At 42.1% G+C, this 17,841-nt stretch overlaps 1 protein-coding gene across 1 annotated transcript; it reads right to left on the bottom strand.

Annotated features, from left to right (window-relative positions):
- Window positions 1-11,224: 11,224 nt before the first annotated feature.
- On the bottom strand, window positions 11,225-14,664 carry hrh2a (histamine receptor H2a; the record flags this gene model as incomplete). Its single annotated transcript, XM_080746294.1, has 3 exons — window positions 11,225-11,357; window positions 12,668-12,839; window positions 13,665-14,664. 3 exons carry the CDS (start codon window positions 14,662-14,664, stop codon window positions 11,348-11,350), a joined length of 1,182 nt encoding a protein of 393 aa, XP_080602420.1. The 3' UTR covers window positions 11,225-11,347.
- Between the last annotated feature and the right edge of the window lie 3,177 nt (window positions 14,665-17,841).

Below are 17,841 nucleotides of genomic sequence, written 5' to 3'. Positions count from 1 at the left end.
GGTTGATACCCTCACAAAAACATGCAGTAATCCTGGTCTCAATGGGGCTTTTAAGCCGTAACATCATTTTGTAGTCAAACCTCCAAGCAGATTTATTGTCAATATCTGTCCCTCGCTATTTCAACAGATCCGAGATAAAAATAACGACTAAAGTATAATTCTACCACTTTCCTTTCAACAACAAAGAGAAGAAAAATGTGTAAATAGTAAAAATAGTAAAAAGATTCGCTTTTTTGGGGGGCAAAAGTTCTCCTCTGCCTACAAAATGATGTCAGACTTAACAGCCCCATAATGCCTCCCCCTGGCTACGTCCATCCCAGGGAAATCCCCCGTCAGGTGAAAAGAAACAACTTGGACTACCCATGCATTGAAGGAAGCATGAGGTTTGTCCATTGTCTCCCCAGGCGCGGCAGAGGGAGAGCAGAGCCCAGGATTACATAGGCAATTGGCACTGGATGAAAAATGGGTTACAAAATCGTGGAATAAAAAGAAAAAAAAAATAAACAAAAAAAGGGAGAACTCGCACAGGATACAGGGCAAACAAGGGAAACTGGTACTGTTTGGTGATGGAACAAAAACATTGAACAGATACAATTGGAACTGAAACACAAAGCTTTAAGCTGATAAATCTTTATCAAATGATCTTCAAACCACAGACTGGTAGAACAATAAGAACATCTGCAGCATCCTGTTGCACACTTTGAAGGTCATCATGAGTCTCCTTAAACACTCTCTGTGTTTAATAGGAATAACCCTTACTTAAAGGAGTAGTTCACCCCAAAATGACTTTTTTTCTATTGATTAGTCATGCCATGGAGAGTAGAGTTCAATAATATAGACAAAAAATTGATTTGAGTAAATTTACCCCCATTGATTCCGGATGGTGACCCGTTTCGAAACGGGTCACCATCCGAAATGAATGGGGGTAAATTTATTGTTATCACATTTTTGTCTTAGGAATGCGACAAAAACGGGGGCGCTGTTGAGCCAGCATGCTGTAAGGACGCGTTTGGAAAAGCTCTCACCAGACCTCTGTTAAAAAGTATTATTTTGAGGTGCATTGTTTCTTTTATCGGTGCAAAAACAACATCTAACGTTACCTAAAACTACCTGAAGGCAATTTTGAGCCTTAAACTGGGACACTCATGGCCAACAAACTGAATCTCCGCAAATATAGCTTCGTGGATGCACCTCCCACTGCTCCCAGGCCCGGGCCCAAACACTCCGCGAAGCAGAGTACATCCGAGAGCCGTGAATGCGAGCCCGTGCCTGGGGGTGAGTTGACAATGGACACCGCGGCTGCTACGCTAAAGGCAGAGATCCTATCGGAGATTAGAGCGGACATTTCCTCTCTACTGAAAGAAGAAATACACAGGGCCTTTGCTGACGAATTCGGCTCTCTTAGAAAAGAGTTACAGGATGTTAAATCCGAAATTGTGAATAATACAGCGGCTGTTCGCTCCGAGTTGGACACCGTGAAGGCATCCGTTGGAGAGGTGGAGCAAGGCCTGTCGGAATGGTCGGATACAGTAGCTCAACTTCAAAACGACATCAGGAATTGTAAAGCGGAGCTGGAAGAACTACAGGAGCAACACAACGACATGCAATCGAGAATGAGACGCTCCAACATACGCATAACAGGGCATGGCAGCTCGTGTTCTCCAGCAGCCGTTTCTGAATTTCTCAAGACCGTCATAAACGACAAGAAGGATTTCCTGGTCGACCGTTCGCATTGGGGCTCGGCCCCAAGCAGAGATGGAAGGCCGCGAATAATTGTAGCCAAACTACACTATGACCAGGACTGCGTTGAGGCGTTACGTAAGGCACGAGAACATGGCCCATACGATTACAAGGGTAATCGGGTGAGTATTTTCCCGGACCGGACAAAGAGGGACGCCAAGCACTGCGCAAGCTTCAATTCTGTAAGGCTACTCCTGAAGGACCGAGCTGACGTTCGCTACGGCTATGTTTTCCCCGGCCGCTTCCTCATTACACCCAGCGGAGGGACCACCAACGAATTCAAGACGCCTGAGACAGCGATGGCCTACGTGAAAAACAACATCACCGCGACTGCGAGGAGCGGCGCCGTAGTGGCGGAGGGCAGCCCCACAGCAGCGGAGGGTACTGACGACCAATGATGCGGTTCACTATATCCTTTTTTTTCCATCCTCCATGAATACACCATAATCATTTTTGATTTCAGGTAAAGGACACTTTTCTCTCTCTTTCTCCTCGGACTGATAGTAAACTGTTAACCTCCCCGATCATTCATTTACTGACAGTAAAGGCATACATTTTTTTTTTCTCTTTCCTCATAATATGGACACTACTGTTGGAACCAGTGTGAAATAATGCCTTCTTCCCAAACTGAACATCGATATGCTTATGTTTGCCTTATATACTATTTGTCTACTTGCCTTATTGGCTTAACATTTTTTTTTTCTCTTTTCTTTTAAACTACTTATGGTGATGTATAGGCAATTTAGTTTTTTCATTTCTTATTCATTTCTGCATTTATTTTGTTACTTTTTTGATGGGTGATTAGTTAACAATAATTTCAATACAGTTTAGCTAGACTGTTAATGTCTGGGAAAGATTGGGGGATTGAATGTGCCCGTTCCTGTTAAATGTGTATCTTTTTTTTTGTGTGGTCAGTTTTTTTTTCACTACCATCTCTTAAGTTTTCATTTATTAATATGCAGCAACTGTTGAAGGATTTATTTGATTTCTCTAACTGGTTTAAGGCCTAGTTGTGCCTAATATATATATATTTTTTTTGTTCCAGTGTAAGGTTGTACGCAATAGTTCAGGTAAAGGGCAGTATTTAATTTGTCTAGCATATCTCCCCTCCCATTTTTTTTCTCTCTTCTTCATCTAGAAAAAGGGGCAGTGTGTGTATTTGTGGATGTGTGTGTGCGTGCGTGCGTGTGTGGGAGTAAATGTGTATATTATGTATATAGACTAAGGGTGTCGGAAAAAATCGATATGAATCGATTATCGGTTTCAACACTAGCGATACGGCCGCATCGATGCGCGTTTACCCGGATCGGTCCAAATCGCGGCCGTATCGGTCGATGTATCGGTCCTAAAGTAATTAATTGGATTAATCGGATTTTAGCATTAAATAATTAACCTGCTGTGAAATTCTGAACTTACTTACTCATCGTTTACTGTTACAAATCATTACTTCAAAAGTGAGCGCTCTGCTAGCACAGTCAGTGCTGCAGTGAGTGCAACGGAAAGAAAAAAAGAAAAAGCTGCCTGCTGCTCTGTCCTCCAAATAGAGCTGTGTTTCTACGTACTGCAGTCACTGTCCTGCGGAAAGCCGCAGATCTACAAGCCCACAGGGTGTTGCATGTGGATGGGTTGTAAACTTATAGATCTGCTACTTCCGATGCAGCGTGTATGACGCTCGCATGTGCGACACACAGCGACTTGTAAACAAACCAACAACGTGTTAGTTGAGTTCCATCACTATGGATTCATTATTCCAGTGGAGAAACGCAAGTTTGGATTTTATAAGAATGCGACAGTAATGGATTGGATTATAACACTTTTCCCAGTAGAACCCGGTTCTACTAGAACCATCAGAAGTCCCCGCGCTTGTCGACAGCAAAGGTAATAATCACAGCATCAGCTTTTATGGCAAAGGGCTACTATAGAGTATTGGTTTTCAAAGTGGGGTCCGGGGACCCCCAAGGGTCCTTGAGGGAGTTCTAGGGGGTCCTCGGCGAAATGATAGGAACCAAATGGACCCTTGGGTATGTGTAACTCAGGGGAGTGTACAAATGGAACCAAATGGACCCTAATGAACCCTTGGGTATGTGTAACTCAGGGGAGTGTACAAATGGAACCAAATGGACCCTAATGAACCCTTGGGTAAACTTAAGACAGCCTGATCCATGTCAAACTGGAGGTCCTTGACATTGATTTTTTTAGAACTACTGCAGTAGAGCCATAAGATAACAAGTAGACATGATGTGTGCCAGACTTCAAATGTTGCACTTATAGCCTACTTTATACTGCTGTTGTTACTGTTGTAAAGTGGATCTCTTTGAAATGATCTTATTGACTGAATAACAGCAGGCTCTTTTACTAGTTTTATTTGGTGATCTGATCTGTGGCATTGCTGAGGATTGATCTGATCTGTGGCATTGGTGAGGATGTATTTTAGTTTTTCAGTGTTATTATAGCAGCTTTGCAAAGTACAATTATTGCACTGTACTGAAGCCTGAAGGGCCAGGCCTTTTGTGTGTTTGTTTTATATTTCTCCACCTGACCAACTGTAACTGCTAAAGTGAAGTTCTTAGAAATGGGTGTGTGAGACAGATTTTCAAACCATGTCAGTAGGCTTTGTAGTTTACATTAATTATTTTTTGTATCTACATGTCTGTGTCTATTTTATGATTTGTCATCCATCTTTCTTTACAATTTTCTGTTATTCCATGGTCTTTTATGAGATATCCATTATTTGAAGGTCAGCAATATTACTTTATAGATTATAGCTTCTTAATTGAATGGAAAATTAATGTTTCATTAAACGTATGTATCAGATCACACCGTATCGCATCGAATCGTATCGAATCGTATCGAATCCAATCGAATCGCATAAAATCCACAAAATCGAAATCATATCGAAATCGTATCGAAATTGCACCGTATCGAATCGTATCGAATCGTTCTGTATGTAAGCCGTATCGTTTCCGAATCGAATCGTTAGCCCATGTATCGGATACGTATCGAATCGCCTTGTAGGGGATGGATACACACCCCTAATATAGACCTTACTGCCCTGTGCTGTTATTCCCTTTTCCTCCCAAGGAGGCACTTACTACTTGTCCAGCTAGAGGGCAGCATTTGTCAAGAATGAATACATATATATATATATATATATATATATATATATTTTTTTTTTAAATTAAGGCAGCTTGTGTGTGTGTGTGTGTGTGTGTGTGTGTGTGTGTGTGTGTGTGTGTGTGTGTGTGTGTGTGTGTGTGTGTGTGTGTGTGTGTGTGTGTGTGTGTGTGTGTGTGTGTGTGTGTGTGTGCACATTACCTTTTCTTTTAAATGTTTTATTTGTATTATTTAACTTTGATTGCTCTACCATTAGAGTCATTTATTCCCTCTTCCCCTAAATGGATGAAACTATCTATTTGGGTTCATATGCTAGGTTTAAAAATATATTTGTTATCATTATTATTATTTCATTCTTATTTTTACTTCTCTTTTATCTGCACTTGGACAGTCCTTATTTGTTTCACCGATCATGTAGTATACGGAGTGTACATATGTACATTCTGTATATATATATAGTTTTTCACTTGAGTAGAGGTCTGGTGGGGTCTGGCTTCCTGGACAACCCATCGACCCTCACTACCAACACCATGTGTTGGCCTTTTTGCAAGGGATATAGCAGTCACCATGTCTTTTCAGGTGACAAGTGCTGGGGTTTTTATAGACCTGTACAGATTCGCATTTCATTATATGTTTGTATATTTCTGTGTTTTTATGTTCCTTATGTGGTTATTCGCACTATGCCAGGTTGCATCAATGTCATACTATGCTATCTTTCATTGTTACTTTCCAATATGTATTTATATCTCCATTATATTTCTTACAAATTACACTATATTACTAAAACTCTATGGGAGATGTAAATAGACCAAAGGGTACTACCGGTTGCCAGGTTAATTTTGTAAGCTGGAATGTTAAAGCTTTGAACAATGTTGTGAAACGAAAAAAGGTGCTCACTCATCTTAAACATCTGAATATTGATATTGCCTTCCTTCAGGAAACCCATCTCCGTACCATTGACCAATCCAGGCTGAAGGGAGGGTGGATAGGACAAGCGTACCACTCTAATTTTGACTCCAAGGCGAGGGGGGTAGCTATTCTAATTAATAAGAACACTCCATTTGTGATGTCAAGCGTTGAATCTGACTCTAAGGGGCGATATGTTATTGTAGTGGGTAAATTGTACGATTTTTCGATAATTTTGGCTGCTATTTATGCTCCAAACTTCGATGACGAAGCATTTTTTGTTAATTTATTTTCCCGACTCCCAAATTTGGATACACACTACCTCATCATAGGTGCAGATGCGAACTGTGTCTTATCTCAAACCTTAGATCGCAGCTCCCCTAAGACTACGACACTGTCAAAATCGGCCCAATCAATTAAACTCTTTCTCAATACATACGGTATGTCAGATGTGTGGCGATTCCGTAACCCTACCTCTAGAACATACTCCTTTTATAGCCCAGTACATGGGACACTCAGCAGAATTGACTATCTGTTTATTGATAGGGAGCTTCTTTCTATGGTGAGTGAGTGCGAGTATCAGGCTAGAGTTATTTCAGATCATAGTCCCTTAACAATGAAACTGTGTATTCCCGGTGGTGTTCCTAATTATCGCCAATGGAGGCTTAACACCCTCCTCCTCTCCGAGGAATCCTTTGTCAATCAAATTAAATCAGAAATTGTTAATTTTCTCAATCATAACCAAACTCCAGGAATGTCCCCCTCGACTATATGGGAGTCGATGAAGGCATACCTACGGGGACAGATTATATCGTACACAGCTATGCGCAGGAGAGCAGATAGGGAACGGCTTAAATACTTGGCTGATAGTATTTTGAAGTTAGACACACAATATAGCCAGTTTCCCTCAGATGAGGTGCTTAAACAACGCCTGACACTTAAAATGGAATTTGACCTCCTTTCTACTCATAAAGTGGAGAATCTTATTTTGAAATCTAGACATATGTATTTTGAACATGGGGAAAAGGCAGGAAAAATCCTAGCACACCAACTTCGTCAGAAGGCTGCTAATCAGTATATATCTGAAATAAGGGATGAACAAGGAACAATACACACTGACCAGACTGAAATTAACTCATGCTTCCGCGATTTTTACTCCTCTCTTTACACCTCTGAGCCACCAGACGAAGAATCTGCGTTAGATAATTTTTTTCAGGATCTTGAAATCCCAAAAGTAAACCCTGGAGCTGCCGCAAGGCTAGAGCACGACATTTCGATTGACGAGATCATTGATTCAATTGGGAGTATGCAAAGCAGTAAGGCTCCAGGGCCTGACGGATTCCCGTCCGAGTTCTTTAAAACGTTCTCTGAACAACTAGCTCCACTGCTCCTATCTGTTTTTCAGGAATCACTATCTGCCCAATCCCTTCCTCCAACTATGCGGGAAGCAACGATTTCACTAATTTTAAAGAAAGACAAAGATCCGTCTCAGTGTGGCTCGTATAGACCGATCTCACTACTGAACACTGATGCTAAAATCCTCGCAAAATGTCTAGCTTTCCGCCTTGAGGATTGTCTCCCGTCGATTATTTCAAGTCAGCAAACTGGCTTTATTAAGAACAGATATTCCTTTTTCAATATTAGACGCCTCTTTAATATTCTCTATAGCCCCCCCTCACCCGACATTCCAGAGGTTATACTGTCGCTTGATTCCCAGAAAGCGTTCGATAGGATTCAATGGGACTATCTCTTCTATACCCTTGAAAAGTTCGGGTTTGGCCCTAAATTTATCTCCTACATTAAAACTCTATACTCCTCCCCTGTGGCGGCTGTGCGCACAAACAACAATATGTCGACCTCTTTCAGACTACATCGTGGGACACGCCAAGGTTGCCCTATTTCACCCCTACTATTCGCCGTCGCCGCAGAACCCCTAGCGATAGCCCTAAGACAGGATAATGGTATTAAGGGTATTGATCGTGGAGGGCGGGAACATAAACTGTCCTTTTATGCGGACGACCTATTGTTATACATATCGGACCCTCTGCTCAGCATTCCCAATGTGTTGGAACTATTAGATAGATTTGGTAATATATCCGGCTATAAAACTAATCTTGATAAAAGTGAATTGATGCCGGTTAATGTAGCTGCACAAAATCTCCCCTTTGAATCAGTTCCCTTTAAAGTCAGCACAGAAAAGTTCAAATATTTAGGCGTATGGATAACACGTAATCATAAAGATCTTTATAAGGCCAATTTTCTGCCTCTGATGAATAATCTGAAAGAGGACATCAAAAGATGGGATCAGTTGCCCCTTTCCCTGGGCGGAAGGATTAATACAATAAAGATGAGTGTGCTACCTAAGTTCCTATACTTGTTTCAAAGCATTCCAATTTTTTTAACTAAGTTTTTTTTCAAAACTTTGTACTCTCTTATCTCTGCCTTCATCTGGAACAATAAAAGTCCACGTATTCGAAAAGCTATACTTGAAAAACCTCGCCCACAGGGTGGCATGGCACTCCCAAATTTTATCTTTTATTATTGGTCAGCCAACATTAGGGCACTAATGTACTGGATGAAGGCTGTAGATGGGCCTGATGTCCCGGAGTGGTTGACTTTAGAGGGTTCATTTTGTGCTCCCACTTCTCTGCCAGCACTATTATGCTCCAAACTCCCACCTCAAAAGCCTACTTCATTTTACAGTAATAACCCCATTGTTATACAGTCAGTAAAAATATGGAACCAGTTTAGACGGTCATTTGCATTGAACGACTTGTGTCTCTATGCTCCAATTGTCAGAAACCATATGTTTATCCCTTCAATGTTAGACGGAGCATTTGATGGCTGGCGTAGGGGTGGGATTTCATCTCTACATGATCTCTATGTGGATAATGTGTTTGCATCCTTTGAACAATTGGTGAGCAAATACGGTATTCCTAGGTCACATTTTTATAGATATCTTCAAGTTCGGGACTTTGCTGCAGGGTTCCCTCAGAGGCCCTCTGCGTCCTTGTTGGACACTATCTTTAGCCAAGGAGCTGACCTCAGGCGGATCATAGGGAGAATATACGAATTTCTTAATCTGCATGACTCAGCATCTCTAGATAATCTCAAGATTAAGTGGGAGGAAGATTTAGGAGAAGAAATCCCAGAGGAAAATTGGCAAAAAATTATACGTAGGATTCATTCTTCATCCATCTGTCAGCGTCACGCTGTCATACAATTTAAAGTTGTCCATAGACTCCATTGGTGTAAAGCTAGATTGTCCAAATTTAAACCCAATATCGATCCACTATGTGATAGATGTAAGCAGGCTCCTGCAGATCTACTCCATATGTTTTGGACTTGTCCAACACTGTACGACTTTTGGAAGTCTGTGATTGATACATTATCTAAAGTTATTGGACAACCACTTGACTACTCTCCCTATATTGCAATATTTGGTACTATGCCACCGGAGGTGTCAATAAATAATGTCAAGGGTAACGTCTTGGCCTTCTGTACATTGTTGGCCAGAAGGCTGATACTTTTTAAATGGAAAGACCCGCTTCCTCCCACTTACTCACATTGGATAAGAGAAGTTATGCAGTTCATTAAGTTAGAGAGAATTAGATATTCCCTTCGGGGATCAATTGAAAAATTTGACATAGCCTGGCAACCTTTCATGTCATTCATAGAGAGCATGAAGGCAGAAATTGTAACCGCAACATAGTGCAATTATATCTATTTTAGTTTAGTTTTTTTTTACTTTTCTTTTCTTTTCCTTGTCTTTGTCATGTGTTTTTCTTTTCTTGTTACAGGTCTGTGGGGTGGGTGGGTGGGGATTTGTATTTGTATTTTCATGTTTGTTTGCATAAAGAAAAAATGATAATAAAAAGACCTTGATCAAAAAAAGGAATGCGACAAAAACCAAAAAATATTATTGAACTCCACTCTCCATGGCATGACTAATCAATAGAAAAAAAGTCATTTTGGGGGTGAACTACTCCTTTAAGTAACACATTTTTCAATCTCCCTCATTTACTGCCAATCACGTCCTTTCACATGTTTTTTTTTTCAATGGCCCACATAGCCAAAAACGTCTTCACGTGTTTTTTTGTTTTTCAGTGTTTAAGCTAGATGGCGTTCTTTGCCATTTCATTCTCTAACACAAAGGGAAACCAGGAGAACACATGATCGCAAGATCTCCCCTATGTTTACTTCTTGTTTATTCCATTTGGCGAAATGACTGTATCTCCTCTCCTCTCCTCTGTTCTCCTGCCATTTTGGACAGACAATCGCAGAAGCACAGAGAAAACCTCTGTGTTAAGCAATGATCGGGGGATCGATCGTACTGGAGATGAACATTCTGTGACGACTTGAAAAGGTAAGGAAAAACAGGAAATCACTGGCAGAATGGGCTTTTATTATGTATTTCTCTGGCAGAGGATGAGCTTTTAAATAGACATTTATCTTGCCCAGGTTGCAATTCTAATTGCATCCACTGGGGTGCACTCTGAGTCAGTATCACAATATTGTTTCATTGGTTGGGCTCATGAAGTATTTTGTTTAATGTTTCAGCAGGTTAACATTAGGTCTGTGCAAATGGCAATGTCTTTATGGCCACGGTCCATGCCTTGCATAATGTGCCATCCTTCATTCACTCCAGGGTCGATAGAGGTGTACTGTGTATGTACAGTTGGTTCTTTTTGATGATGATGTACAGTTGGAGTCCTGCTCCACTCATGTATTTCATTGCATGATGGATGACATCATTGCTGAGTGACACAGAAGAGACAGACAGGATTAAAACATCTCTTCATTAGCATTTTGTATCTAAAATATAGTGCAGGATATATCACTATGTGACTTCCGTTTGTTGTCCTTTATAGAAACAATAAGTTACTTTGGCTCATGCAGGCTTAGTTTACTCAGTCAAGCTAAAAGTCATGTTGACACAGCTGGTCCAAATTCACATGTCTGATCTAATAAACAAGAACTCAACAGGACAACTAACTGCAGTAGAAGTGAAATATATGTCTGGGTGTGTTGAAAGCAGACATAAACCTAAATTATGTCAAACACTGGTTGGAAGCAGGTGAGCCGGGGAGTATGGATGGGACAATAATCACTATTATTGTTTATCGTGATAAAAAAACACTCATGATAATCGTGTTGTGGAGATTGAATTCATCGTGAAATCATCCTCTGTCATCAATTCACCTTTTATTTGCTGAGCTGCATATCCAGTACCACTTAAAACCTCTATAATTGTTAAAACTGACCTGTAAATAGCATATTCAATAGTCTTTTTTTCCCACTCTCTTTGCCAAAAAATTGCCGATCTATCTTAGAGTTTTTGGCAAATGTTCTGTCCCATCCCCAGATGCAGGGGTGAGTGGTGTGTGCAGGATGCCCTTAATGTATCATGTATCTTATCAGGTTATTCAGTAGGTGTTTATTACAGTACCTGGTAAAACGTGACATGGCCTACATAATTGGGGGCTGCTGTAGACCTCTGTTTGTCTGGAGACCTGTCTGTTTGTGACCAGGGAGCATTCAGGGCTGGTACGGTATGGTACACGGCACCGCCACCTCACCAGCAGACTCAACATGACCTGCTCTTACACACAGGAATGACAGGAATGAGAAGGGTAACGTACTGTACACATACATAATATGTGGTGTGTGTGTGTGTGTGTGTGTGTGTGTGTGTGTGTGTGTGTGTGTGTGTGTGTATGAGAGTGAAATATCTGTATATAGTGTAATATGTTATCAATGTGTCTTTTTGGAGCTGTGTGAAGCACAGGCTCCCTATACGTGGCCGTGTGGGTCTGTCTGTGTGTGTGTGTGTGTGTGTGTGTGTGTGTGTGTGTGTGTGTGTGTGTATGTAGCCTGAACTTCCTAAACTTCGGCACGCCACTAGTCCCACAGTTTTGCCACCACACACTCGCGCCATATGTCAAATCGACCGGCTTACTCGGGAATCGTGGGCTATTACTTTTCTAAGAGAAAGGTTCTATAGTTTAATTGATATTAATTTATTAGTGAATTAATTTTCCCCATTGACTTATAATGGGAATTGCAAAAACTCACATTCAATTATTTGTCTCTCGCAAACCATAGGGGCTAGAGTTTCAAGACTTGGAGAGGAGGTTCATAATGATTTCAAGGATTAAATAAAAAATAATTGTGTCATTTGGCCGCATGGTGGCGCCATAACACCCCACTTTACGTTTTGGCCTGTAACTCTTGAACCGTAGGTCGGAAAATTAAAAATATTTTTTCCCTGGATTCCTTGGGTCATGACGCATCTCCCCATATAGGCCACGCCCATTTGCGCCATGATAGATTTTCCGCCATCTTGAATTTTCTCCAAAACACACTTTTTGCTCCTTTTCCTACATATTTTCTTCAAATGTCACAAAAATCGGTACACATGATCCACACACACACACACACACACACACACACACACACACACACACACACACACACACACACACACACACACACACACACACACACACACACACACACACACACAGCTCCACTTCACACGGGTGTGATTTTTTCCTCTGTGTGTTAATAAGCATGTGAAGCCATTGTATCTGGTTTGACCGTATACCGTAACCTTCTTGTATTTGTATATTGTATTGCGCTTTCTGTGCAGATCCAAATACCGTATATTTCCAATTAATCGCCCGGGCACTTAATTCGCTAAATTGATTTGAACCCCCGGCAGGTATTTGGTGCCCGGCGGCTTTTATGATACTTATTTACATCCATTTGAATGGCGGTCGATGCGCCAAACGGTGTCAGACCCCCAGCGATCATTTGGAATTACACTGTAAAATAATTCAAATGTGTATGAGTGAGGGAGCGTATGAGAGAGCTGAGAGAGAACAGCTGTTCCTTGTGAATTTACCTCTCATTGCCATTGAGATCTGTGCCAGTGGTGCCATTTGAAAGCTGGACAGTGGTTGGGGCTATAGTGCTGTTTATCTCCTGTAGCATAAAGTCTTCCTCTTCCAGGCCTGCCCTACAGAAGGTGGGTGTGTGGCCACACAGCAATGTCACCTCTGTCAGCTGTTGACCGGCTGAGACGTGAATGAGACAGAAATTAAAAGTTTCATTCTTAAAATGATATCATATATCATTTTGGAACATTAGACATTCTGCTCATCGGGATCCAAAAGGTTATTTGATTCTTGGACTAAAGCGTGGATTCACAGATTCTAAGTTAAAGACCCTTTTCTCAGCAGATATTTTGACAGGACAGGTAAATGCACCTGAAGGTAAAAACTTTAATTATGGCTTTGTTCTATTCACATATTGTAGGCGTTTCTGTGTGCCAGTATGCACAACATCCAAAATGTATGTTTAACGGTCAAATTATCTGCTGTGAGAAGAGTCTGCTGCCATTCACTGTTCAATCAAAAACCCTCCTACATATTGTTAGATAGATAGATACCTTTATTATCCCAAGGGGGAAATTCAGTTGTCCAGAAGTAGCACAGCAGTATACAGTTATTTACAAAGTTACAGAGACGTAAGAAAAGATAGATAAGAGGGAAAAAAAACAAAAACAAAGACAAGAGCAGTACAGTACCAATAAAGAGAAGGTGCATCAATAGAGGGGGCGAATAATATATAAGTATATATACATAAAGTGTCTTGCAAAAGAGACCATAGCAGTCAATGCTAGTTAGTGCAAACAAGTATCTCACTGTCATTGTTAAACAAAGCAAAAAAATACTCAGAAACTACCAACACTAACAACCTAATAGTGCAGTGTCAAAAATCAGTGCAAAAAAAGAAGAAACTAGGAAGCGTGTCACCGCAAGGCGCACATGAGCACTCTTCCTGGAAGGTCCTTAGAGGTCAAAGTCAATACAGCAATACCTGTACAAATAATAATGTACCTGTGTTTAGCACTGGAGATGGTGGTCGGCTCCTTCCCCCGTGGCTAGGGCATCGACATCTCAGCAGGTACGCATAGGCCGTCCTGAAGTCCCTGTTGAGTGCTGCGTAGAGAATGGGGTTGAGGGCTGAGTTGGCGTAACCCAGCCACAACACCACATTATACTCTATCCCTGGTGACGAATTCTCCGTCACCCCCATCACTGTGAAGTGGATGAAATAGGGTAGCCAGCACACAACAAATGCCCCGATCACTGCCGCCAATGTCACCGTAGCCTTATGCTCCCTCAGGGCCACAGCTGTGATCGAGGAAACGATGGTGGTCGTGGTGACCGTGCTGAATCTGCGGCTGAAGTTGGCAGTGTTGCTGGTGGGCCTGGAGTTGATGATGCGCTTGGCCTGCGCCCGTGCGATCCGAAGAATGCGGAAGTAGGTCCAGCACATAGCCACCAGAGGGAGGTAGAAAGTGAGGACAGAGTCAGTGATAACGTACGGCCTGTTTAGTTCAAATCGGCATTCCCTCGTTTTGTTCTTGTAGTTGTAGTTCTGAACCATGCCATCTGGGGTGTTCCATCCCAGGTGGATGGGCAAGAAAGAAACCCCTAGAGACACCGTCCACACGCACACCATTGCCACGGCAACTCGCCACGGCAGCACCAGGGATTTGTACCTGAGGGGCATGGTCACGGCCATGTAGCGGTCCACGCTGATGGCGAGCAGGGTGAGGATGGATGCGGTGCACAGCATGACGTCCAGGGAGATGTATAGGTTACAGAAGACGGGGCCGAGCGGCCAGTCTTCTCTGAGCAGCGCAAGGGCGGAGAAGGGCAGGACCAAAATGCCCAGCAGCAGGTCTGTGACCGCCAGTGACACGATGAAGCAGTTGGTGAGACAGCGCAGGCGTCGTGAGGCGCAGACGGCCAAACACACCAGCACGTTACCACTGATGGTCAGGAGAATCAGGAGGGACAGGGATGTCCCCAGCAGCACCTTAAATAGCATTGTTGACTGGAGTCACTGGAGTCGTCCTGACAGCATCGTCACCAGACTGCAGTCACTTTGACATCGGTGGTTCCCTTGAACAAGTAGCTATACAGTATATAAAAATAAATATGTATATAAATATGTATACCAGGAAGTGTTTTCAGCAAGCTCTGTTGGTGCAAATACTTCTGAAATTAGTTCTTGGAGATTTTGTTTCTTATCTTGACCTCATACAGGAAACTGTAAACTTCCGCTCGAGGAAGTCTTGAAATGATTTGTTTATATGATCATGTGTCGGCAAATGCTGCTACAAAGTCATGCTCATCTAGCATATCAGCATAGCACTTGGTTGTCAAAGTATCTGTGGTGGTGGTTTGTGGGATTGCTGAATATGGAGCTGATTCATAGTAGGCCATCCTTTCCATCATCTGGCCTCAACAGCATCTTCTATGGATGTGGTGTCACCTAGTGGACAAAGGGGGAAACAACATACAATAGGTCATTTCACACAACTACACTGGAGCTTAAGGAGACTAAATTATTTAGGAAGCTGGAATTGTATTTATTTGTAATTGCAATTATATTTAATAGGTTTTGCTTGTTTATTTAGATATGACACATAGGAAATTGAGGGCAGATAGGGGGAAACATGCAACACAAGACTCTAGTAGTCTAGTTGGAATGGAATCTGGGAAATTGTGATATTGTGGCTGTTGATTAACTCTGTGTGTGTGTGTGTGCGTGTGTGTGTGTGTGTGTGTGTGTGTGTGTGTGTGTGTGTGTGTGTGTGTGTGTGTGTGTGTGTGTGTGTGTTACTGTGTTTGGCATTAATATTTTCATGATGTTGACAGGTTACCTGTTTAATGGATGTGTCTGGTGCATACAAGTTAGTTTGTCAGGGCTGGTTTAATTAATGGACGTGTGTCTGATGCATGAATACAATATGTCATGACAGGTTTTAACAGATGCATTGGTCTGATTAATGTATGTAAAGGATACACTTATGTTAGGACAGGCATTCATGGTGAATGCAAAGTATTCCTAATAGATTCTCTCACATCCATAACAGTGAGAGTTTTGGCTCTGAGAAGACAAGCTGTCATTAGAGTGTGAGCTGATGGGGAATTCCAATCAAACTACAATAAAGCCATAAACCAAGTTGGCAGATTATTTGTACAGCAGAGGACAAGACGTGCAACTGTGCAGAGCACCAGCTGTAGCCTGGTTGTGTCGCTCTCCCACCGTATTTGACCATGTGGCTGAGACATATTCTGTGGTGTCGGACTGAATGCCATACCGTATGTTTATTCAGTTTAATTGTGACAACATGCACAGAATTTTCAATTATACTCACTTGTGGGATTCTTGTATGTACAGTACAGTTCATAAGTCATACATCACACATTTTAATGGGTAAATCCACAGTATAATAACAAAGATGTTGAGCACAGCACATAAGAAGAAACTGCACCTAATGTAATGCTTCATAGATGCATACATATGGTTCAAATTGTCACAAGCTCTGATGTTAGCTTTGCATTTCACTTAATAACAAATGGAGTGGATTTGATGATTCTCCTATGGGCATTGTTGAGATTTTTTTAATGCTAGGTTTTTAAGTGATTGGCGGCATAAAAGATGGCTTGTCCTCAGAGAACCTATTCATTAATGGCATGTGGGTACAGTAGAGCTGTTAATGTGTGCATGGTGGAATGAGGATAAGTGATAAGAGTGCGGAGTGTGGTTGTGCATGTTCACGTGCACTTGAATGTAAAAGTGTGTGAGCATGTATTTGCGTCAGTGGGTGGTGGGTATTGTTTGCTCGTCTGTTTTTCCAACACGGTAATGGACAGTGGGACATTTGCCAGATGTGGTTCATAAGCCACCTACTTCACCTTTAGAGAGGAAAAAAGACAGACAGATAGAGGGGGGGGGGGTGTTTAGACAGAAATGATAGACAGATGGAGGATACTACAGACACTTTATACAGTAGGAAGACAGCAAGGGGGATGAGACAAGAGCATGAATGGAATGGATCCAACAGTAGGCCTACGAAACATAATTTCTCCTGATTGCAGATCACCGTCTCTAATCTTCAACTTGCCACATTTTCCACATTCTGCTCCCCATGACACATTTCTGTCGCAGCAAAAAAGAAGTGAAGGACCGCACACCGTCTCAAAAGCTCCCCAAATATTTATTATAAACAGTCAGCGGAATAAAACACAACGTTTCGGCCTACATTGGCCTTCTTCAGGTGTAAAACTGAACAGTGAATCACATTGAAGGTATAAATAGGGCATGCTCATGCGCACATTTCTGTCGCAGGCCTTATTAGCCTACATTACGGGACCACTGCTTTGAAGTTCATCTAGAGCAAATACTGCTATCATGGCCACTAACGTACGAAGCGAAGCTCTCCTACGCACAACGTCTCACTTTTCTTATTGGACAGAGCCACACAGATGGAAGGAACCCTTGGGTTTCATGCAGACAATCCACTCCCAGCCAGCCACATAAAAGCCAACGAACGCACACACTCGCGCGTGCACACACACACACGCACACACACACACATGCACACACACACACACACACACACACACACACACACACACACACACACACACACACACACACACACACACACACACACACACACACACGGTAGGAAAGTCGTTTGGGTTGAGGCCAAGCGAGTAGTCTGTGAGGGCTAACCAGATATGGACATGTTTTACGGGTCGCCAGTAGCAATACCACAAAGAGAGAGATTGCTTTCCTGGGACCCGAGAGATGGAGAGAGAGAGAGAGAGAGAGAGAGAGAGAGAGTGCACGATTGCACGTGCATGCATGTGTGTGTTTTTGGCTGTGTTAATAGGTGCGCTTGCATGGAGCTTGCCTTTTGCTGTCTGTCTACGTACAGTTACATGCATGTGTTCCTGTCCCAGTGTTGGTGTGTGAGAGTGTAATCATATTCGTTTCCTGTGTTTATTTTTTACATAAACATCATAAGCCGGTATTCTTGGTAAAACTATTAATCTTGGCCAGAGGCTGGGAGGAAACATGCTTTTGGCCCTCTGATTATTCTTAAGTGTGAGAATGAAACAAAATCCAGTAGATCTGACCTTTATCAGCATAAACCCACCCAGCGTGATTCACGCAGACAGAGAGTGAGAGTTTGTTATGTTAACGGGA

Source organism: Nannobrachium achirus (genome assembly GCF_963921795.1).
Source record: "Nannobrachium achirus genome assembly, chromosome: 17".
Taxonomy (NCBI): Eukaryota; Metazoa; Chordata; class Actinopteri; order Myctophiformes; family Myctophidae; genus Nannobrachium; species Nannobrachium achirus.
This window is presented reverse-complemented; position numbering and strand designations above follow the sequence as displayed.